General features: G+C 47.3%; 1 protein-coding gene across 1 annotated transcript; it reads right to left on the bottom strand.

Moving 5' to 3' along the window:
* Positions 1–9,952: 9,952 nt before the first annotated feature.
* LOC133897934 (protein ENHANCER OF LHP1 1) lies at positions 9,953–16,000 on the bottom strand. The gene is made up of 12 exons (XM_062338765.1): positions 15,515–16,000; positions 14,300–15,411; positions 13,988–14,164; positions 13,764–13,877; positions 12,331–12,435; positions 12,026–12,160; positions 11,877–11,932; positions 11,705–11,810; positions 11,271–11,387; positions 11,071–11,197; positions 10,855–10,985; positions 9,953–10,732 (listed from the first exon to the last, which is right to left on the bottom strand). Exons 1-12 carry the CDS (start codon positions 15,819–15,821, stop codon positions 10,184–10,186), a joined length of 3,036 nt encoding a protein of 1,011 aa, XP_062194749.1. The 5' UTR covers positions 15,822–16,000; the 3' UTR covers positions 9,953–10,183.
* Positions 16,001–23,090: the final 7,090 nt, after the last annotated feature.

Here is a 23,090-nt window from a genome sequence, read left to right as displayed (position 1 = left end):
TGGATTGGGCAATCGAAAGTGGATGACGAAGTGCTGGTCGGCCTCGTGAAGGAAGGACTGATCAATGACGTCTCAAAGGTTAGGATCCCCGGGAGCCACGAGACATCGGAGCCTGCTAAAGACGAAGCTGTCATCTTCATTGACTATTTTCACGCAGGCCTTCACTTGCCCTGTGATGATATGGTGACCAATGTACTAAAATTATTTGAAGTGTACCTACACCAGCTCACAGCTCACTCCCAACGCCATTGTGAGGCTAGGGCTATTTGCCTGGGCTGCTCGATCTGAGGGAGCAAAAGCATCGGACAGGGCCTTCGTTGCTGCCACCGACTTCATCACCAGCCGAAGCCCGTATTTGCCCGCAGTGCGAGCAAAGCACATTACGGGTGCTTAAACTTCGCTTATCGTGCCGGATTGTCCACTCCCGCCATCGTGTACAAAAATAAATGGCCGAAGGACTGGATGCAGAGGTGGTTCTACCACAAGGTAGATCAACAGGAATTTCTTGTTTCAAAATGTGAAGAGGAACCGCACCCCTAACGTGCAATTGAAGGCATCCTAGCGGACTGCTCTTGAAGCCTTCGCCAGATGCGCGAAGTATTTATCCACCTGGGACCTCGTAGAAGAGTTTATAGCTGCCAGAGTGTGGCCCCTCAACCAGGATTGGAGCATCCCAGAGTTCGAGGAGAAGGGGCCTGAGGGGCTCTACCATCCCCATCCTTCCGTGTGAGGCTTCACGGGTACACATACATTTATTATTATTAATGCTTCTGGATGCACCTTCACTGTAGTTTGCTTATGTTTTTTTATCTTCGCCAGACTTGTCGGTGGCCGAAGTTGAAACGAAGGCTACAATGCTCCTCGGGAAATTCACGTTGGGTTGTGTGCTGAGCAAGGTCTTGGCCAAAGGCTTAATCGAGTCCTTGAATAAAAGGGCCTTTCCTACAGATATAGGCCAAAGATCAGCGCGCTCCTGCAAGGTCCTAGAGAAGGCTCCCCGGTAGAAGATATCAACGAAGAACTTCCCACTGGCGGCTCAAGAAAACAAAGACACCTGGATCGCTCGCCACAAGGAGGCCAGAAGAAAAAGGCTCTGGCCCTCTGGAAGAGGTCGCGCGAGATTGTCGTCGATGACGCTCGTGAGGAGGTAACTCCCGAGGGTACGGTGGCACTGCGCACCATGCTCCTAAGGCAAGAGGTGCCCAAGGGCACCCAGGATCCCCGCCGCTCCCCAAAATCGGCGTTCTGCTCCCGCATGGACCTTCCCACGCTGATCCTGAGCGATGACGAGGTGGATCCGACAGAGACACGAACCATCGTCGAAACTGCTACCAGGGACGCCAAAGTTGAAGGGGCTGAAAATATCAAGGCTATAGCCGACTCTTCACCCTCTTCATCCTCAAACTCGTCCTCCGACACAGAGGAGTCCACGCCCACTGTGCCCCATCGTGGCAGGAAAGGGCTGATGAACCATGGTGGGTTGATCAACGTGAAGGCTATCGAGCCTGAGGCGTTTACGATTTCTTCGTTTGAACCAAGCTATGGGGAGGTCAGCGATGCCAAGAAGATTTTTAGCACCTTCGTCCTGCCCGAGCTTGAGATTTCCCTCGCCCGGAAGCCCACCGCCGAACTCCTCGACACTTCTGACATGACGATTGCGAAGGTATATCCCTATGTTCTATTATGTTTGTGTTTCCCTATCATTTTGTTACTCGCTCTCATACATGTGCGATGTCCCAGGCTGTGCTTATCTCGCGGGCTCAGCGCAAACAAGCGGAAAATTACGAAGCCCGCTCCAAGAATGCAGAGGCACAAATAGACATGTTGCAGAAGCGGGCGGAAAAAGCTGAAGCCATAAATGCGAATTTGCACGCTGAGCGAGGGAAGCCGAGGCGCGCCTGAAATAACTTGAGAAGGAAATAAGCGCCCTCCGCTCGGAGAAACAGAGAGCTGAAGAGAAGGTAAAATGCTTGTGACAAAATCTATAATCATCCAAAGCGCAAGTCTCTCACCTACAGGCGCTCTACGCCGTTGAAACCGCTAAAGCGTAGCGGTTGCACGAAGAGCTAAATGAGACAAAGGCTTTGTCCGAAGATGCCTTGAATGCACTTGGGGAGCTAGAGCCGAAGGCCGTTGCCGCATGCGAAGCCATCAGCAGCACCTTCGAAGGGATTGGTGCTTCGGCCATGCCCCCAACACTTGATATTGTCGGCTGGGTGGTCTTATAGGGTGGATTAATGAAACCAGCGGAAGCCTTCTACCTGCAGCTCAATTGTATGGTGACTTCTGCGCAATGGACTCAGCCCGAAGCCTTGTACAATCAAGTGAAATGACTGGCTACGACCATCACATTGCACTCCAGAAGCACACCTTCCAGTATCCAACAGACATGTCTACCTCGGCCATGTCGACGGCGTCGAAGGCTACTGCCCGATCATTCACCACCAATTATTGGTGTAGACATGGCCGCGATCTTGCCCTCCAGGAGGCGGGATGAACCGCCAACGAGTACATTGTTTCTTATTACTATTTTTATTTAATTGGTTCATTCATGTGTGCTTTGAAGAAATCTTTCTCTTGCAGGCGAAGGCGAGGGACGACCCTTCAGCTAAAGCTACGACTGCGGTGGCCAAAGAGACAGGGAAGGTGTGACAAAATAGCGCGAAGCGTCACATTGTCTACTGATATTTTGTTATAAACTGGGGCGATGTAATATATATTAGCAATGTAATATATAATATTTTTACTTATTGTGAAATGTTCCTGACTATTTGCGCTCCCTGCGCAGGTCCTCCCCTCGGACACTGCGCAGGTAGCCGAAGACGTTGTTCCCATTACTATGATGCAAGACAAAAAATTTTATGTCTTGGTCTTGCTAGGACTCCTTTCGCCACTGCCATCTAGATATTGAATTCGAGTGGTACTAGGAGGCAAAGTGTAAGGCATACGATGCGATGCATAACAGAACCAAAGCATTTTGGAGATCTTTTAGCCCTTCGGCTTTGGTTACCCGCAGAGCTGAGTGCAACTCATGTCGGATTGCGCGCGGAGACGTCGAACCTCCACCTACTCTCATCAATCCGAAGCCCGAGCCAGAAGACGACAACGACGGACTCCTACCTCACCAGCCTCAGCTTTGTTACCGTCGAGGGCCCTCTTCGCTGATAGTGCAACACACCGAAGGCGGGAGGGCCCTTCATGCATCTCCCTCTGCTTCATCTTCTTATGTTGGGTCCCCATTGGACCCAACTATGCATTTTCATGCTAGTCAAGGCATAGCCTTTCAATTTGGTTTTAGTCGATGGTATAAGGATTTTGTTGATCCTAATATTGATCTTTTTGCGGAATAAAAATTGGTTTTTACAATTAATGTTACCTCATTTTTGGGCAGTTGAGTTGCTTCTTCGGCGGCACCACGCTTTAAGTGTGATTTTAATAAAGCCGTTTCGCAATGCTTTCAAAGGTTAGGAACACTTCGCAATGACTCGAGCGAAGCCTCCCTCGGCGAACGCTATTCACCCGACTTTCTAGGGCCGCGGGAACTTTGAGTACCATCTGCGAAGCGTTTTCTCGAGTGTCATTCCCGATATTTTAGTTGGGGTGACGCTTCCGCGGCGATGGATGTTTAAGATCTGCTAAGAACGCCGTCCCCTTCCCCCCCCCCCTGACTTTTTGCCATAGGTACCTTCGGCAGCGATGCAAGTGTTGTTCCGAGAACGCCACCCCCCCCCCCCCCAACTTTTTACTGTAGGTACCTTTGGCAGATGGAACCTTATTCTTTGGTGCGGGGGCAGGCACTATAAGCCCCCGATTTTTTAGCGAGGTGCGCTGCCTTCTTTCAGGTTGAGCGGCACATCGACTTTTTTCTTCTGAAGCTTTGTTTTTCCTTCGCTGTGGGGGCAGGCACTCTTAGCCCCCGACTTTTTAGCGAGAGGTGCGTCACCTTCTTTTAGGGCAAGTGGCACTTCGGCTTTTTTTTTTTGAAGGTTTGTTTTTCCTTCGATTCGGGGGCAGGCACTCTTAGCCCCCGACTTTTTAGCGAGAGGTGTGCCGCCTTCTTTTAGGTCGAGCGGCACTTCGGCTTTTCTTTTGAAGGTTTGTTTTTCCTTCGGTGCGGGGGCAGGCACTCTTAGCCCTTGACTTTTTAGCGAGAGGTGTGCCGCCTTCTTTTAGGTCGAGCGGCACTTCGGCTTTTTGTAAGAGATTTTTTTTTAGGTCAAAAGGGTACGGTGTCTTATCTTGACACTTCGCACCTCAAGTTTTGCTGTGAACTTCCAGCGCGCTCCCCGTCGATTGGTGTGCCGCCTTATTCTGAAAGGTTGGTATACTTCGACGACGAGTTATTCGTACTCAAACCAAAGTGCATTCTTTTTTGGGGGGTATTTCCATATATATTGATGTTTACAAGGGTCCCTGCCTCATTAAAAACCTCACACCCTAGCGAAGGGTTCCCCCTGTGAGGAAAAGAGTGCAGTTCCCGTACATTTTTTATTACATGAAAAGAAAATTACATAAATGTTGCCCTAGCACGGGTGCTTCGCCTAGAGGTGCGAAGACCTTCACCGCTATTACACGTAGAATTTGCGAAGGTTATCCGCATTCCAAGTATGCGGGAGCTCCTCGCCCTCCAGAGTAGCCAAGTGTTACGAGCCGGGCCTTAACGACCTTTTGACCAAGAAAGGGCTGTCCCACTTGCTCTGCAGTTTTCCCACTGATGAAGCATTGCTGAGTCTTCGCAGCACCAAATCACCAGGGACGAAGTTCTTTAAGGATGTTTTCTTATCTCTCCACTTTCTTGTCTCCTCCTGGTACTTGTTCAAATTTTTGGCAGCCTGCAATCTCACTTCCTCGAGAGCATCTTTTGATGTTAATTCTTCGCTTTGCTCCGATTCATTTATGACCCTAAATGATTTGTTCTTACATTCTTCCGGAGTCATTGCCTCCTCTCCGAAGAGCAGGCGAAATGGTATGAAACCGGTTGGTCTTGTTACCATTGTTCTTATAGACCATAAGACCTTCGGCAACTCTTCGACCCATTTTCCTTTCGCCAGACCTTGCAGATGCCTTGCAACACCGGGGAAGACAATACCGTTCGCTCTTTCCACGGCTCCATTTGACTGTGGGTGATACACAGACGCGAAATGGACTTTGATTCCCAAGCCTTTGCAGAAATTCCTGAATCCTGCACGATCAAATTGGGTGCCATTGTCAATGGTCACTTTGCGCGGGACTCCGAAACAGCAAATGATGTTCTGCCACAAGAATTTTTGGATATTTTTCGATGTTATGTTTACGAGCGGCATTGCCTCCACCCACTTGGAGAAGTATTCGACTGCAACAACAGCATACCGCAAGTTCCCTGGAGCGACCGGCAGCTGATCGACAATGTCAATTCCCCACCGTGTTAACGACCAGATTGGTGGAATGGGCTGTGTCTTGGTTGAAGGCCTGTTTGACCCTTTCGCCCGGTATTGGCATTGTATACAACTTCGGACTATGTAATCTGCATCACTGAGCGCCTTCGGCCAAAAGAATCCCTGTCTGTATACCATATTGACTAAGGCTCGTGTGCCCACATGCGAGCCACATAGTCCCCCATGTATTTCTCTCAGCAAACTTTGTCCTTCTGCCTGAGACCAGGCGAAGGCATCATTGTTGCTGCAAAGGAACATTATCAGTTCTCGCTGGTCTCCCTCTGGGACCTCCACCCCTATGGTGATTTTTTTATCTGGTTTTTCTGGATGTAGCGGCACTATTCTGGTCTCCCCTTCCGGTGTAGCCTTCGCCACCTTCTTTACCTTTGGCTGGATCTCACTTTCCTCAAGATCCGCCGAAGGTTCCGTCACCATATGGACATTTCGCCGACCTGGAGTGATTCCTACTTCGATTCTGTGAGCCACTTGCTGATCTCCAAGCACTGTTATGACACCTTCGGGACCCGGCATTTTCATACACAGATATGCGTGGTGCGGTATTTCTCTGAATGTGTTCAAGACTCGACTCCCTGACCGAATATCGCATTATATGGATAGTTGATGTTGACCACATCGAAGGTAATATCCTTCGTCCGGAAATTTGTCCCTTCGCCAAATGACACCGGGATTGTTATCTTTCCCAAAGCGTTGATTGCGTTTCCACCGAAGCCTAGCAATGGAGACCCAGCCTGGTCCAGGTCGCATCGCCGTAAACCCATTTTGTCGAAGGCATCCACAAAGATGATATCCATGGAGCTTCCACCATTTATCAGGATTCTATGCACCTCGTTTCCCAAAATGTTTGCTGTAATCACAAAGGAGTCCGTGTGCGGGTAATCTAGAACCCTCATGTCATCTTGCGAGAATGTGATTGGCACATTGGACCACCTTGAGTGAATGTAAGTTGGCCCTACACCAACGTGGTTGACCCTTCGCACATATTCTTTTCGCTGCCTCTTGGACTCTGTCTCCTGATTAGATCACCCTGAGATCTCCAACACCACATTGTATCCATGATTTACCGTGTTCACGGACCTGCTGGTCTCCGGTGGTGCTTCAATCGTTGGTCTTGGTGGAGGCGAAGGTAGCTCCCCTTGGAAGGTCAGTTGCCCCGTTGTTTGATCCAGCTGAGCTGGGGCTACTGGGGCATATTGTTGTGGTGGCGTGAGCATTGGTCGCCACTGATTGGCAAACATCATGCCTGGGTTGGGGTTTTCCCATGCTTCGCCTTGCCTGAACTGTGCGGCATGGTGTATGGTTCTTGCTTGATCGAAGGATTGCTTCGCTAAGCTCTCTTTCATGGCTATGACCTGTGGGCACTGCTTGGTTCTGTGGATGGATCCTTCGCCATGTAACTCGCAGTAGAACGTGGTTGGGTCTTGCGGAACCCGTCCACCTCGACCTCCTCAACCCTACCTCTGCCAGTTCAGCCTCCTCAAGTAGCCCCACTCTGACCTTCGCTTATCGGTTGAGCTACTTCGACGGGGCCGGAGTCTATCTGATTGACCTCTTTTTTGCCTTGTTGTATAGTCAGATGCTTCAGCTTTTCTTACATGCCGCAATCATTCTCTACAGTGGCCAGTGTCTGCCTCTCTTGCCGACATATTTGTTTTTATTGCTTTTGAGGCTACCATTTCATTTTTCCTCCGAAGATGGTCGAGCTTGGATCTCGCATATTCTTCCATCTTGTTGAGCAGCTCTTGTACACTCCCTGGCCTCTTTCTTGTAAGCTTTCCTGCCAGGAGTCCCCCTCTGATGCCTTGTATGGCGGCGTCGATGATTGTGTCTTTGCTCAGCCCCTTTGCCTGACAGCGGATGTGTACAAAGCAACGCATGATGCCCTGTATGGCGGCGTCGATGATTGTGTCTTTGCTCAGCCCCTTCGCCTGACAGCGGATGTGTACGAAGCGACGCATGTAGCTCTGTAATGTTTCTGTTGGCTGCTGTTTCAGTGCGAAGAGGTCACTCGTGGTAATCTTGTCTACCCGATTTCCCTGAAAGTTGTTGTACAGGGCGTTACGCAATTGCTCCCATGAATCCTGGAAGCAACGCAGAGTACCACGACCTTGCTATCCCTTTTACAGCCAATACAAAGGCCTTCACTTGTGTTGCATCGTCTCCTTCGGCGGATTCGACTGCCGCTTCGAAACTCATTACGAATTCCCTTGGGTCTGACTCTCCGTCGAACATTACTACTCTAGGCATCTTGAAACCCGAGGGCCATGGCTGGTTCTGTAGGCCAATGGATAACGGGGATTCCGGATTGCCCGCGGATGATCGTCGCCAAAGGTCCTGCGCCAGTCGTGTCGTGTCTTCCGACGGCGTCATGTGGCGAGCTATTTCCTCCGCACGATGCAGCATATCGATTTCTTCTTGCATTTTCTCTAATGTCTTCCTAGCTTCCTCTGCCCACTTGCGATATTCCGCAGCTTTTGGGCTTGCTGCCAGGCTATCCAACATGCGCTTTTTATGCGCAATCTGCCTCTCCAGCTCTTCGGCTTCCAACCTGGATGTTCTTTCCTCATGTGTTTCGTATTCGTACTCTGCGAAGTCATCCAGGTCTTCCCACTCTTCGTCTTGCGCCTTACCTCCTTCTGCCGAAGGTTCAAGGTATGCGTGATTGCTTGTTTCCGCGACCTGCGCTAGTGCCGCATTTTCCTGGATGGCCACTTCGTGCCTGTCCTCATTGCTTTCTAGTGGCGCAACATCAACACCGTAGTGTTGTTCGCGCCCACCCGAAGCTCCTCCGGCCGAAGCATTGCTTGACCCTGGTAGCGCCGAAGGGGGTCTTTCGACCGAAGCTCCGGTTGCAGCCAAAGGCTCCAGCAATGCCTCCGATGTACCAGTTGGCTTTGTCATCTTCTTGGGTTGCATGGCTTCGGTCCGTTCGATCCCCACAGACAGCACCAACTGTTGGAACTGATATCCCGAACAAGGAGAACCTTCTTTTGTAGAGAAAGCCGAAGGCTTATGGGTGTAACACGTGTTTAGAGGTAAATAGTCTCAATTGATCCCCCATCTCAGGTACAGTATGGTCCTATTTGTATCCCGTACTCAACCACTCCACGCTAGGGTTTACAGTTTCACCCTCTCACCTGCTACATTCCCGGAATATTCGGGGGCATTATGGCACAATCAAATGTATTTACATAATTACAACTCTGCCCTGGGCAGTTAAGTGGGCCTCGACATCCAATTGTGATCTTCGGCCAATCCCATGACTGCACTAAAGGCTCCTCCTCAGTTTCCAGCCAGAGGTTCACAACAAGCTTCGCTCCTCCCCTTTGGCGCCATGAGTCGATATTCGGCCTCCGGCCGAAGACACGCTGGTACCTTCGCACACTTCGATCAACAAAACTGTCGATGGACCTTCAGCTTCCGACTGAAGGCCGGTTGTAGCCTTCACCGACGCGGGTAGCGGGGACCGCGAACGCACCTCCGGGCTTTGACCGAAGGCTCGTCCTGGCCTTCACCCGCACGGATGAAGGATATGGGCCAACCTCCGGGCTTCGACCGAAGGTACGCCATGATCTTCGCCTGTATTCTCAGAAACATCCCTGCAACACCCGAACGCTTAGCCACCAGTAGACTTCGAGTTGCCCTACGAAGGGGGCGGGCGGGAGATCATCCCCAACAACTATATTCTTTTCTTGAACCGACAATGATATGTGTATCATTATTGGTTTCGATTATCATTGTCATTTGTGGTGTCAATCCCAAAATCGCTATTGATGGTGGTTTAAAATCAAAATTGATGACTATTTTTTACGCAATGTTTTTTAGCTACATGAGATAGCGCGGATGCTTCTGCATGTTTCGAATTGTTGTGGATGACATCCGAAGATTGGAAGATGTCTTCATTGCAGGATCCGAACCCATGGACTTCGAGACCAACGACTCCACCTTTTTCTTCCTCGTTTGTGCTGGCATACTGTGCTCAAAAACCTAAGTGTAGTTTCATATTTTATGACACATTTTTTTAAAAGTTTAAGGATCTGTTTGCAAAGTTAATGGGTCGTAAAAGAACATTTGATATAACCAGAGTTTCCTAGGATCTTCGCGGGCTGCATTTCACTAAAAAAAACACTGCAAATGTATGAGTTCTTCGCACCTCAGAAGAAGAGCAGAATAGTTTGAAATATTCTTCACGGGTCTAGAGACTGGTGATTCGTTTATCAAAGGAGCAGCTAGGTTAGCAATTCTCGCTCAGCGTGGCTATCAAGTATTTCCTATAAGCCCATTCTAATACTAGTTCACATATTCCTTCCCCCAAATTCCCTTCTAAAGAATTATCGGAAGTATTGTTAAGACGAGTTGAAACAGCTCAGGGAATGCCTCCGCTTAACTTTAAGGGAATTTTACACACTTAAAAACAAATTAACAGTTCAGTCAATCTGATCCAAACCATTACATATTTCGGAGGCATACATAAATCATAGAGATAATTAGACAAATAAGCAATTTTACATTTCAAAGTATTTCACAAAGGGACAAATAATCTATTTCATAAATAAGGGGAATATATTACATAATGTTATGAACCGGATATCCCAACTACAAAGTAAGCTCACAAGCCATCCGAAAAAGAAATTAAGAAAGTAAATGGTGGTTACTACACTACCAGAATCAAAATGAAACAGCAGATGTTAGTTTAAATGGATGCGAACCAGTCAATTTCCCTCCGGCGGGCCATGAATAAATGAAAACAGTTAAACATTCACCTTCTTGCTGTTAGCTTTATCAACCTTCTCATTCTCAACCTTCATCTTCTTGATGGAATCCAAAAGGGATGATGACTGTTCTTTGCTGGATGACGATTTTGCAAAGGGGTTAACTGGTCGCTTAGGCTCTGCTCGATTGTAGTCTTCAGTGCTCTTCTTTTTTGCACCAATCTGATCAATGCCTCCATTCTGATTCTGATCGACCGCAGTTGCATTGGTTGCTCCATTCCTGTCTCTCTTTGTTTCACTGTTTTTGGGTACCTTGGCTAATGGTGTAAGGGCAGGTGAAACCTTTCGAGTGCTATCATTAATTTCTTTTGGTTGTTCTCCTTCTGCCTTCATTGGCTCAGTTGAACTGCTTCGTTGGTTGACAGGATTCTGTTTGGGCAATGTAGATTCCTGCAAGCTGTTTCCACTTTGCACAACCTTAGCGGCTAGAACTGCATGAGTGCTCAGCGCTGGTGAGTTCTTTGTAATTGTAGCATTGGAGCAAGAAACGACAGTTCCTGAATTTCTTGTATCGTTTATCATCCTCGCCTGATGTAAGACATTGTATAATCATCAGAACGAAGTAATGTATTATAGACATTCACATGAATGAAGTTTTAAAAATATGCAGGTTTAGTTCAGGTAAAACAATTATGGGCTGTGGCTTTCACCTCAAGTATAGAACTGAACTTCTCTTGTAATATGGGCAGTTTCAAGCGTGTCACAAGTGTTAGTGCTCCCTTCATTGACTTCTCCAGTGTCAATAATTTTGCAAGCTCAGTAGCTCGAACAAGCTTATCACCTTTGGAGCAACAACAACAAAAGAACATTTATTTAGAAGCACAAATTACGATGATTCATGCATCTTGTTAGTTCAAGTATTATACCATTGCAGCAGCTGGAGATGAGCCTTAAGATGCACCGGTCAAGTGCAGCCTCCGTGTTGAATGCTTCATCGTCAAATGCAGTTGTGTCCAGACCCAATGCAGCCATTTCTTCCATTTTCTTCTGGATCTGAGATAAACAGCAATGTTAGGCACCAGATCAAAGATACCACAGTACAAAACTGAAATGGAACAGTATGAACCTGTGACAGATGCAGCTTCCTCATCATGAACTCATTTTCCAAACTACTCGCTCCGAGGTCAGATGACGCGAGAGGAAATGACAGCTCAAGTATGCTCAGCACAGGCTTGGGCATTACCTAAGATCAAGAGAAGATAAAAGAGAGGACCAACATGCAATGAGGAAACTGGGAATTGGATACAGGAATTGGATACAGGATGATCTCATTTTCCTTTTTGGAAATTAGCATGAGATCCTAAAATAACGTAAGTTTTATATTTAAGCGTGACAAAGCCAACCAAATGAATTTGTTGCCACTTCCTCACGAAACTAACACGCACAAAAAAAACAAATTGTCAACTTTCCAGATTACTTAGCTAAAAGCTTTTATTGGACTATCTGTATTTGAAGAGTTGAACAAATATGAAAAATTGCCTGAATAGAAGCAAATCATACCTCTGGATAAGACTGGGGGGATTTGCATTGAATGCAGAATATATTAGTAGCGTCCAAACCCACCACCCAATGGCTTTCATCTTCACATTTTCTTGCCTTGATAGAACTGAGAACAGATAAGAGTGATTATCTGCTCTAAATGAATGTTCAACCAGTACAGAAGATTCAATACCTAAAAAGTGGAAGCCAGCTCCCACTGAATTGGCTGGAAAAGACCCTCAGTATTCCCTGGAAATTTTGTTGCGCAGTTTTAAAACATTACTGAATCTTGATATTAATAAAGTCATGTTCAAAAATATAATTCATTCATGTCATATATACCTTGGAGTCATACGAACTAAGTTGGCCGTTCTCACTGAAACCAAACCAAGATAATTGAGAAGATGGAGTCAAAACAAGGCGGCCAGACATTGATTGTACCCCCTCAGATATGTTGAATACTTTGACATCCAGCACCTTTCAATGTCAGTCACGAATTTTTAGTCAGTTACAGCATCAGTTATTATAGAAGCCTATATATTTGACAGAAATATGTATACTACTTGAAGCATTAAAGCACCTTCAGCACAACATATATCAATATCACTATCTTCAGCACTAAAGGAAATGAAAATGCCAAAGAATACCTGATCTCCTGAGGGGAGACAATCTGAAGCATGGGATACAATTGCTAGCTGGTCCCCATGACCTGCCGCTGTAACAACTGGACCACTGACTGAGAGGATATGCATCTGCGAAATAAGAAATTAGATTGATTAGTGTTGCTTTCTCTTGCACAAGCGGTAGGGTGAGATGCATGGTGACCAAGGCCTTGGCCATCGTGTAGGTCCATAGGTGGCAATCAGAAACGCCTAGCAAGGGTAGAAGAGAGAAAAAAGAGGGGTTGAGAATAGGAACTCAAATAAAGGAGACTGTTTTCTTTATTTCTCACTTCAATCTGTTATACCTGTCCTAATATAGTATACAACTATAGATGACTTTCCTCCTACGAGTTTCCTCTTAGACGAATTTATTTCACCTAAATTCCTTGCCAACAACCGCCCTACCCGACATGTACAGTGTCTGGACCACCTCTAAAGAGTCCACAACAGTTAGACTATGAAATGCTTGTGTTGTCTACGTAAACATTTGACTACAAGTTGAACTAAATAGATCAACTGGATCTTTTCCTCTTCAAGTAAAAACAGAACAAAGAATACCAGCCAGACGACACCAATATTCGTCAACTTCAATTATCAGTGAACATGGATTATTTTTCCCCCTTTGGATGGTGGGGAGGCAGTGCTTCAATCTCAAAATACCAAGAACAAGACATACTATAATCTTAAAATTAATATAAGTTATGCTGTATACTTCTACCAACAAGAAAATAACTGAACTTGGTATACCAGAGAAAGAGAAAATGATTATTTCCATGAAAAGAACATTGCTTTAGTTAGTTTTTTTGGGTATGGAAGGTGAAATTAGAATTCCTGAGTCATGTATGATGCCATTCTGGCACTTTGATAGTAATGGGAAAAAAGGCTAATGCTTCACAAATTTGAATGTTTGTAGCGCTTAAGATCACCTTCAGTAATAAAATTACAGATCAATGGAGAAAGAATGGCAAGGTATTTAACACTCCACACCCTAAATAGGCTTGTTTTTCCCAGAAGGTGTATCAGCACCAGGCAGGATTACACAGTATACAGACGACTCATAGAACTAAAGGAACATAGAAGAGTAGGTATTCTATAATACTGCATGGATCTAATGTTAGTACGTTAACAAAAAAGAAATATCAGATGGGAACCGATTCAGGGGTACAAAGTTGATTGTTATTAATAATTTCAGACCAACCAAATTTCCATTCAAAGCACTGTAAAATTGTATACCAGAATATTTCAGTCATAAGAGGGCTAGTAAATAGCTGTGACCTAAAATCAACAACAGGGTTCATGATGTTTGGGAACTAACTCTGAGGCAGCTTCCTTTCATCAAAAGGATCTTTGCTAATCCCAGACAAGCATAAAACTAGTGAAATAAAAACCTTTAAAATGTAAATGGAAGCTTAAAAAACCTGCAAGCCTCCTTCCGTGAAGATGCGCAAAAAATTTAAACTTGTGACGGCAGCAACCCATCCAGTACCAAGAGCCACAGCCTTTACTTCTTCCCCCTCAAACCTCATTGACCACTAAATAATCAACAAATAAAAAGACTTTGTATCAGTAACCAGTAAGGTGCTGTAAACTTCTAGAGTTCAATTTGTTTATAAAGCCTGTGTACTATATGCAAATAACTTACCTCACTATTACCGGCCCAGCTACCGAATGGGCGGTACATGAGAGTACTCATATTCTTGTCCCCCTTGCATGCATTCGCAAACACACTTCCTGATTCGTTCAGGGCAGCCATTGTGAAACCAAAATAGTCAGTCATGGAAGGAACTCTAGGGCCTCTTCCTGTGTCATGAAAGTCAACCTGGAAAATGTAGATATAATTATCATTCCTTAACAGGAGCTAAAATAACTTCAGATGGTTTGATTCGCAGTCAAGCTGTAATCAACTGATGACATATAATAGCCTATGAAGCAACAGGGGAACAAAAGATCTTACGTCTACATGTGAATGCCCCTCATTTTCAATTGTAGTTATACTTCCAAGCATATTGTAGGCAAGGAAATTTCGCTTCCCAGGCTGAAAAGGTGTTGACCCAGGCTGGAAAGCAGCTTGCATTCTTGCTGTAACCAGCCTCCCTGAAGTTGCTGAATCACCTCTTGCCTTTCCAGCACCCTCCTTTTTATCTTTATGTTTATCTTTCATTCTCTTAGACGATTCCATCTTATGAATTAAATCCTCATCTTCACTATCCCCATTTGAGTGGTCATCAAAGGTAGACTTCCTCTTCAATCTCTTGTGGCTGAAAGGAGTTGAATCAGCAAGACTTTCATCAACATCATCCTCCAATCCACCAGAGGAACCTGCCTTCTCTTCATCATCCTCATCATCAAACAAAGGAACCTTGGTCGAGTTGAGGTCAGGTGTTCCCTCAGTAGGCGATTTCAGAGTTGAAGGGACGACCGACTCCCAAATGCCAAACCTGCCCATGACATCAATCAGCAGTAAAGCATTTCCATCTGGTTTCCAAGCCAAGCTACATATCCTCTCATCAAACTTCTGCCTCTCAATGTCCTGCCTTGACTTGACATCCCAAATCAGCACCTGCCTATCCAGGCCAGCAGTGGCAAGGTACCTCCCATTCGGGGACCAGCAAAGGCTGCAAACTGGCTGCTCATGATCTCCTTTCAGCGTGAACACCTCCTCCCCGGTGTCCCTATCATACAACACCACATTGTTCCTCAATCCGGGAACAGCAAGGGTCTGCCCATCAGGGCTCCAGCACAGGACATTCTTCACCGAGTTATCTGAACGGAATGTGGGAGCGACACGCGTCAGGGTACGGGCCTCACCGCCGAAGCAAAGATCCCAATAGATGACCGTGCCGAAGCTGTCGACGGATGCCAAGTAATCGTTCCTGGGATCGAAAGCCAGCCCGGTGGCGGAGCCCTTGTGGCCCTTGAGCACCTTGGAGATCGTGTTGTCGATGGTCGCAATCAGTTTGATGCCGTCGTCGTCGCCGGCTGCCGCCAGCAGGGTCCCCTTCTTGTTGAAAGCGAGTGACCGGATCGGGAGGGTGAATCGGGTAACATTGCTCTGGAACTCCCCCTCTGCAACGAAATCGAAGCAATTTCACAAATCTGGCGGTGAAAAAGAAAAAAGAGAAATACTCTCGAATCAGATGCGCGCAACAGGGCGGTGGAATCCAAGAACCTGGGAATGTGTAGAACTTGACGGAATGATCGAGGGATCCGGAAGCCAGGGAGCCGCCGGGGCCCGGTGCGACGGCAAGCGCCGTGACGCCGTCCTTGTGGAGCCGGATCGTAGCCACCGGCGCCGGACCCGAGCCCCGTCCGACGCCGCCACTGCCGACCACAGCGGCGGCGTCGTGGACAAGGATGGCGGTGTCGGCGGCCGACGCGGTGACGATGTGGTTCCCGCCGGGGCCCCACGCGGCGGAGCAGAGGGCCGGCGAGCCCGACTTGTGCGCCTCACGGAACTTCACAGCGCGCCCTTTCATGGCGACTTCGCAGGTCCGTCGCCTCGGAGGCTTTCTTGGTGTTGAGGAATTTGGAATGGCTTGGCTCGCTGGGATTTCGTGAGATTGACGATATGGGGGTGAACTTTGGTTTTCTAGGGTTCCATTCACTACATGTTCCCGCCGCCGCGAAAATTTGGCGGGCGTTAATGCGGCCGCGCGGGAAGGGCTGTTTCCGCGGGACGAGCGAGATGGCCGGCGGGAAAGTTTCCGATTCTCTCGTGTGTGTGGGCCGAGACTGTGTTCGGCGCGAGGGCCCATTAACATGGGCTAGTTAGCGTTAGAGCACACAGCCCACGCGCCTCGGGACGGCCCAGCAACCTGTTCCTCGGTTTCTAATTACACATCTATTATTTCTCTACTCTCAAAAAAAAAATCTATTATTTCTCGGTAGCCTGTAAATGGCGAATCTTACCGTCAACGCCGGTTTGAACGACACCTGCGATATTAGAGGCGGGGATCGGCTTCCTGACAAAGGTTTCTCCACTGCTCCCAGGAGGGCTTTGGAAGGTGCCCAGTCCGGCCACATGTGGTGAAGGACACTTTGTACACGGTATTAGTGGTGGAACGCTACCGGAGACAAGAGTAGATAGGCAGTGTGGGATAGCCTGACTCCTAGAGATGGGCCTACTTGCGCCTCCTCGGTAGCCAACACCACAAGCTCCTCCTATCTCATGACCCTCTGGTACATACTTTCTTCACACACGTCTCCAGAACAAAAATAATCAGATGTCCTATTTGTTAGGCTAAAAGTGTCATATAGAACTAGTGTATATGATGGATCACTGAAAAATAAAAAATTATCTAGTGTCTTATGCACCCTCTAACTGTAAGATGGATCCACCCCTAAAGAAAATGAAGTACTTTTAAAAGGCCACCAATATATCAAGCTTAGCCTAAGGCCTAGGAGACATACGGGCTCTAAAAAAGCTTAGGAAATCCCACCAAAATAGGATTTCGAGCAATAGTGGCCATGAAGAAACACATAATTTAGTTCACGCCACAACAATCTATATGGAAGGGAAGTTTTGTTGATGCTTTCGTATTTAGAATAAACAAAACATGTGAGAACCATCTAAATTGCACTCGGTTTAATCGATTGTGTTGGTTATCGATAAAGATGGGCACAAGCATACAGCCGTCATTTGATTTGCCGAGTGGTAACACATCTAAAGGACATCACTCGCAACCATCTTTCGATTAAAATTAAGAGCAATTATGTTAGCCCCAATACATACTCAATAAAGCCCAAGATTACAGCCCATATCGTTTACAACAAACATATCACACCAAGATATCATTGCTATAGAATCATTCATATAGACGGTTCGAAAACATCATACATGATGTTTTTTGGATCGTCTGTACTAAAGACTTTGTACAAATAATTTGTACATACAGCTCCCTAATAGAACCATTTGTACTAATCAAATAGCACAGACGGCTCTAGTTTGGAGCCATCTGAAATAATACACTAGTATAGATAGTTCCAAACTAGAGTCGTTTGTGCTATTCGATTAGTACAGACAGCTCTAATATGGAACCGTCTGTACTAGCATATTAGTTCAGACGGCTCCAGACCGAAGTCGTCTGTATGTGCATTTGTATAGATAATTATATTCCCAGAACTGTTTGTACTAATCATTTATATAGTCCTTAAATTATGTATTATTGAATTTACATAGCCATACACAAAACAACATATCAAACATTTTCATTCATCAAGCAATCCAACACATACAAAAATCATACACAGATCAAACATCTCATTCAAGAGTTCATACATAGATCAATGTCACAAAGTCATTATTTCTATCACATTCACATACAACTACAAGGCATTCACTCCAAAACATATGCAACGCGCTCAAGGATGACATAGAAATCCAGTTGCTTATCCACTTAGTTTACTCAGTTGCTCTAGGACCTGCAAGTATGGAAGCAAAAATGGATTATCTACTACATATTGAATATCATATAAGATAAAAAAACTAAGAACATGTAAGATAAACAAACTAAGAACATGTAAGATGACCAAACTAAGAAAAAAAATAGAGAAATAACTTACTACAACTAGGGCTGAAAATGGTAGAGGAAATTCCCATTTTACCGGATGCCGTTTTCGCAAACTTCCGATCGTTTCTTACGGTATTGGTATCCCGAGGAATCGGAAACGATATCGGTAATTTGAGTCGGAAATGGAAACGAAAACGATGTTGCCTCCTTCTGACCGTTTCCGAATATTTCCATTTATAGCCAGTAATTTCTGTCGATAATTACCAAATACCCACAACTATGTCTATGTTTATGTGTCATTTTGGTTCAGCTGTTTAAACTTCATGTTTGACCATCAAACCATGTCATTTTGGTTCAGACTTCATTCTAATGTCTATGTCTATGGGTATGTTCATATGACGTATGTGACTTGTCACTTGTGAGTTGTGAGATGTGAACTATAAACTTATGTTTAACATTAGAACTTGTCGTCGTATATTCGTATGTATCATGGATTTATGTTTATCATATTAAATGTGTCTTGTCATTTATCATATATTCATATAAGATGTGTTTTAACTCGTATTGTCATTATGTCATGAAGTCATGTGTGACTTCATCGATCTTGTCATATGAGATGTATGGTTTGTGAGCTACAGATCGGTATATCGGTTATGAATTATCGATTCCTAATCGATACCGTCATATTTTTCGTCTGTCATCATCGTTTCCAATATTTCCGTAATATTGATGCCGTATTCATTTCCGACTTATCATTTTCGATATCGCTTCCGCAAAAAAATTTAAAACTGAAAACGGTTTTAGCCTTTTCCTATCGTTTCCGACCATTTTCAGCCCTAACTACAGCCTTTAAAAAGGTAACCACTATCCATATTCTAGATACCATATACAAAACCTACACTATTAAGATTACAAACCTTCCACAAAGTTATCACAATCATGACATTTGCCTTGAGCCGTCTTTGAACACTCATGATCGCATTCATGTTGAGCATATTTGTAGAAAAATTATATGTATGTAGAAGAAACTAAAATAGTTAGGCACAATGAAAACACAATAATAAAAAAAAACGTATTTTAATATACTATAACAACACTAACCAGCGCATATCCTGGTGGACTAAAACCAATTATTTATATCATATATTGTGAGGATCCATCCAAATTTGTACCCTCAGGAGTGTGAGCATCTACAACTTAACAATTTGTACCCTCCTATCATGAGATCAAAACCATGAACGTAATTGTCACTTGACCATACTCATCTCGACACAAACCATCACTAACCACTTCCCAACATACCACATGCATCTCAACATCGGAACTCTATGATTTATGCAGATGGATATAAGCATGCTCACAAGTGAGAGTGTGACAATTCCAATTGATCTTACACCCTGCAGGGGTACATCTTTACCAACACGACTCGGATCTATCCTCTTGACCCCCGAGACAACCTTTCTCATACCTAGAACTACCCACTTGCATATACCCCTATAGCACCAGGGTTACCATGAGCATGTCCCAGATACCTCTAGCTCCCCACCACCTTACTTCTCTTTATCATTTTTCTCTTACACATCATAGGGCCGCAAGTCAAGTATTAGAATGGCATATGATAACCGGCTCATTCATACATTTATTGAATATGTGGAAGTACAAAAAGTGCTTAAGCTAATGATCGGTGCTTAATCGATGCAAGCGGTCTATGGCATCCGGATTCCTCTCCCGACCTACCCCTAGCACCGCCCACATCTCGTCTCATCCTCACAAACTCTTCATCTGAACATCATTCTCATTGTGAATAATATTTAAGTCCTATAGCTCGCGAACGATGGGTATTTCACCACTCGACTTCTACTGATGGCCTATGCATTGCTAAGCATGTAGGATAACTTTTAAGGTAGACATTAACATTTTTGTATCTAGGTTACAAGAATAGAGAATAATCAATAATCTAGGTAGGAACAAATGCATCAACATAGGTTCTACCCACAAATCCTTACATTGACTCGATATCATGCACAACATGTATAAAGCGATAATTTATCAAATTAGACACCACAAGATCTAAAGTAAAAGGCGAAATATGCTTAGATGCTTGTCTTGTTGCTCTGGTGCTTCGCTCATGTGCACCTCTAGTTCAATATCGGCCTCGACCGCCTGAACCGTCGACTCGTCACTCTCAAAATAATGGAAGAACGTATCGAATAAATAAACGAATGAACGAAGATGTAAGCTTATGATGCATGATTATGAACGAGATGCAATACGTCATGTCATGAAAATATTTTGTTGGAAACTTGCGTAACCAAATAAAGTGGTGCGCCTTTGGAATCCCAAAGGCATCCAAAGGCCGGATGGAAACGCACACAATGTGGGGAACTGTTCACTGATATTAATGTCACATGTCTCTTTCGTTACAACGCTGCCCTATTTATAGGTCGTATCCGTGTTCTCTGTTATGGATTACAATATTATCCCTCTGACTGCCACATTCTAAGCATATTCATGGTTATTTTGGTACTATGCTAAGTACACTCACTTATTTATAATCTTGCGCTTCATTGTCTTCGGTTGTCCCTAACACATTTGTAAATGAATGCCTAAGCGATTGTGTCGGTGTATCAGGAACCAGGGGTCCCTGAGTCCCGAGACCGGGCCGGCCGTCTGCCACGCATCACCATCCCGCGAGGTCCGCCCTGCAAGATAAGAAGAAGCTAAGTCCCGGGAGAAGGTGCTCAGGTCCGCCGCCTCTGGTTCCCGAGTACCCCAGTTCCCCGATGATCCGCAGAGTCCAAGTACCAGGAAGGAAGTGCTCGGAAGGGTCCTCGCCTACCCCTGAGTACTGTAGTCCCCCGATGATCCAAACGGCCAAGTGCTCGGGAGAGAGTGCTCGGGGCGGCACGTGGCAGCCCCTGAGGACTCAGTTCCCCGAAGGTCTCCCCCAAGTGCTCGGGAGAGAGTGCTCGGGGTTGCACGTGGCAGCCCCCGAGGACTCGGTTCCCCGAAGGTCTCACCCAAGTGCTCGGGAGAGAGTGCTCGGGGCTGCACGTGGCAGCCCCTGAGGACTCAGTTCCCCGAAGGTCTCCCTCAAGTGCTCGGGAGAGAGTGCTCGGGGTTGCACGTGGCAGCCCCCGAGGACTCGGTTCCCCGAAGGTCTCACCCAAGTGCTCGAGAGAGAGTGCTCGGGGTTGCACGTGGCAGCCCCCGAGGACTCGGTTCCCCGAAGGTTCGCGTAAGATCGTCCGACGACCCGAAGGGCCCCATCGTCGGGGTGTCCGCCAGTCAAAGGCCCGAATGCCGCATTTAATAGGCACGCGCGGCCTGACATCCTGACATTCTCAGCTGCCCACGCCCTAGTGTCAGACCCTGCCATGCTCTGGCAGGGGGAGGCGTGGGTCCATTAAATGCACGGGTCCCGTCCCGTTTCACCCGGGTGCCTCGGGATAACGTTGCCAAAATCGAAGCGCTCCGCCTGCCACCCTGCCCTGGCAGAAGAACAAGACAGGGTGGGCGCACCGGGCACCTCTGCGGCTGCCCGGTGGGCCCCCTTAATGGCGCCAGAGGACATCCACAGTGGCGGGTGGTCGGATGCACGCCGCAATTTTCCACCGCCCCTGTCACTTCGCCAAGACGGAATGATGACGCCTTTCTCCGTGGTGCCTTGGCACTCGCGCCCCCTCTTTCCCATTCAGGATAAGTCGAGGTCGGCGCGCCTATAAAAGGAAAGGATGGAGAATACATAAAGACATTCCGCCTCAGATCCCGAAGCTCTCAAGAGACGACCCGGAAGCACCCGAAGCCCAGATCAAAAGATGAAGAACATCACAAACAAGCTCAAGCCAAGCTAGAATACGAGAGCCTCAAGCTCTCTGTAGACGGCTCACCCCTGTAGCCAGATACATCCTTGAAGAATTCCCCTCAAGGAGAGATATAACACTCACACAGGAGTAGGGTGTTACGCCTCCGCACGGCCCGAACCTGTCTAAACCCCGGTGCACCCATCTTTCTTGCACTAGGTCGATCATCTCCCACCACCAGCCACTGCATTTATTTCCGTTCCCATTTATTTCCCAGACAAGCTCGTTCAGGATCATCCCCCCGGCCGAATCTCTAAAAAGGGGTCTCTCGGGATCCCTGCGACAGGAGTTCATCCTCCGACAGCTGGCGTGCCAGGTAGGGGAGAGTATCCCTGGATTTGTTTGTTTCGCTCTTTTCCACAGGAAAAAATGGCTGGTGGGCATCGTCTCCAGCGTTCCGGCTCCACTTTCCAGTGACGGAGTGCTGCCCGACGCTAGAGAGAGCCCAGTCGCTGCTGCGTTCCAACAGCAGCCGCCATCTACGTGCGCAGTTTTTCCCGCTCAAGGGGATCAAGGCGCTCGGCCCATCAGGGCCGCCGCCACCGCTGCCAACGTACTCTCCGACCCCCAGCCGGAGGTCGGGACCCCGGCCGCTAGGTCCGCCTCTGGACCGCGTCGGGTGCCACCTCGGCGCAGGCTCGCATTCAGCGAGGCCGGCCAAGGGAGAGCGCTGCTTGTAGTGCATGCTCTCCTCAGGCACCCGCCCGTTCAGGCCACGCCGAACACTCCGGAAGGCCGGTGGATCCAAGATGTCGTCACTTTGGTTGGCACTGCCCGTCGCCAGGTGCAGGCCGGGAGTCCTCGCACCACCTCTCAGCGTGGTGCCGCCAGAGCCGGCTCCTCAACGGGCAACGCTCGCACGGGCCGAGGGGCCTCCAGGCGGAGTGCCGTCCCCCTGGCCGTGTCCGAAGCCCGGGACCTTCGCTTGCGCCTTGACGAGCGGAGGGGCCACGAGGATGCCCGAGTTACTCTCGAGCGCCAGCGGGATTCCCGGCAGGGGGTCGGGGCAGAGGACCAGGCTTCCTCTCTCCCGGCCCGAGGCCACCGGGAATCCCCGGCTCACCGCCACTCGCCACCCAGGACCCCTACTTGTGCTGCGGGGTACGGCACCGGCTGCCGTGCCTTCACCACCGAGCTCCGCCGGGTCAGGTGGCCCTCCAAGTTCCGCCCCGAGCTGCCGGAGAAGTACGACGGGTCCATCGACCCCGTCGAGTTCCTCCAGATCTACACAACGGCCGTCCAAGCGGCTGGAGGCAGCGAAAAGGTGATGGCAAACTATTTTTATGTTGCCTTGAGGGGCTCCGCCCGCTCTTGGCTTATGAACTTACCCCCAGGGTCTATTAGCTCCTGGGATGACCTGTGCCACCAGTTT

This window comes from Phragmites australis, chromosome 17 (assembly GCF_958298935.1).
Source record: "Phragmites australis chromosome 17, lpPhrAust1.1, whole genome shotgun sequence".
Taxonomy (NCBI): domain Eukaryota; kingdom Viridiplantae; phylum Streptophyta; class Magnoliopsida; order Poales; family Poaceae; genus Phragmites; species Phragmites australis.
The sequence above is the reverse complement of the archived record's forward strand: the minus strand, read 5'-3'. Positions and strand labels throughout refer to the sequence as shown.

Bases quoted from the DNA above. Each gene is read 5' to 3' on its own strand.
- LOC133897934 (XM_062338765.1), bottom strand. From the start codon at position 15,821: ATGAAAGGGCGCGCTGTGAAGTTCCGTGAGGCGCACAAGTCGGGCTCG. The intron at 13,878-13,987 runs GTAAGTTATTTG...TTGATTATTTAG, and splicing joins GCTGGGCCGGTAATAGTGAG to TGGTCAATGAGGTTTGAGGG. The intron at 11,388-11,704 runs GTATGATTTGCT...TCTTGATCTTAG, and splicing joins CCCCCCAGTCTTATCCAGAG to GTAATGCCCAAGCCTGTGCT.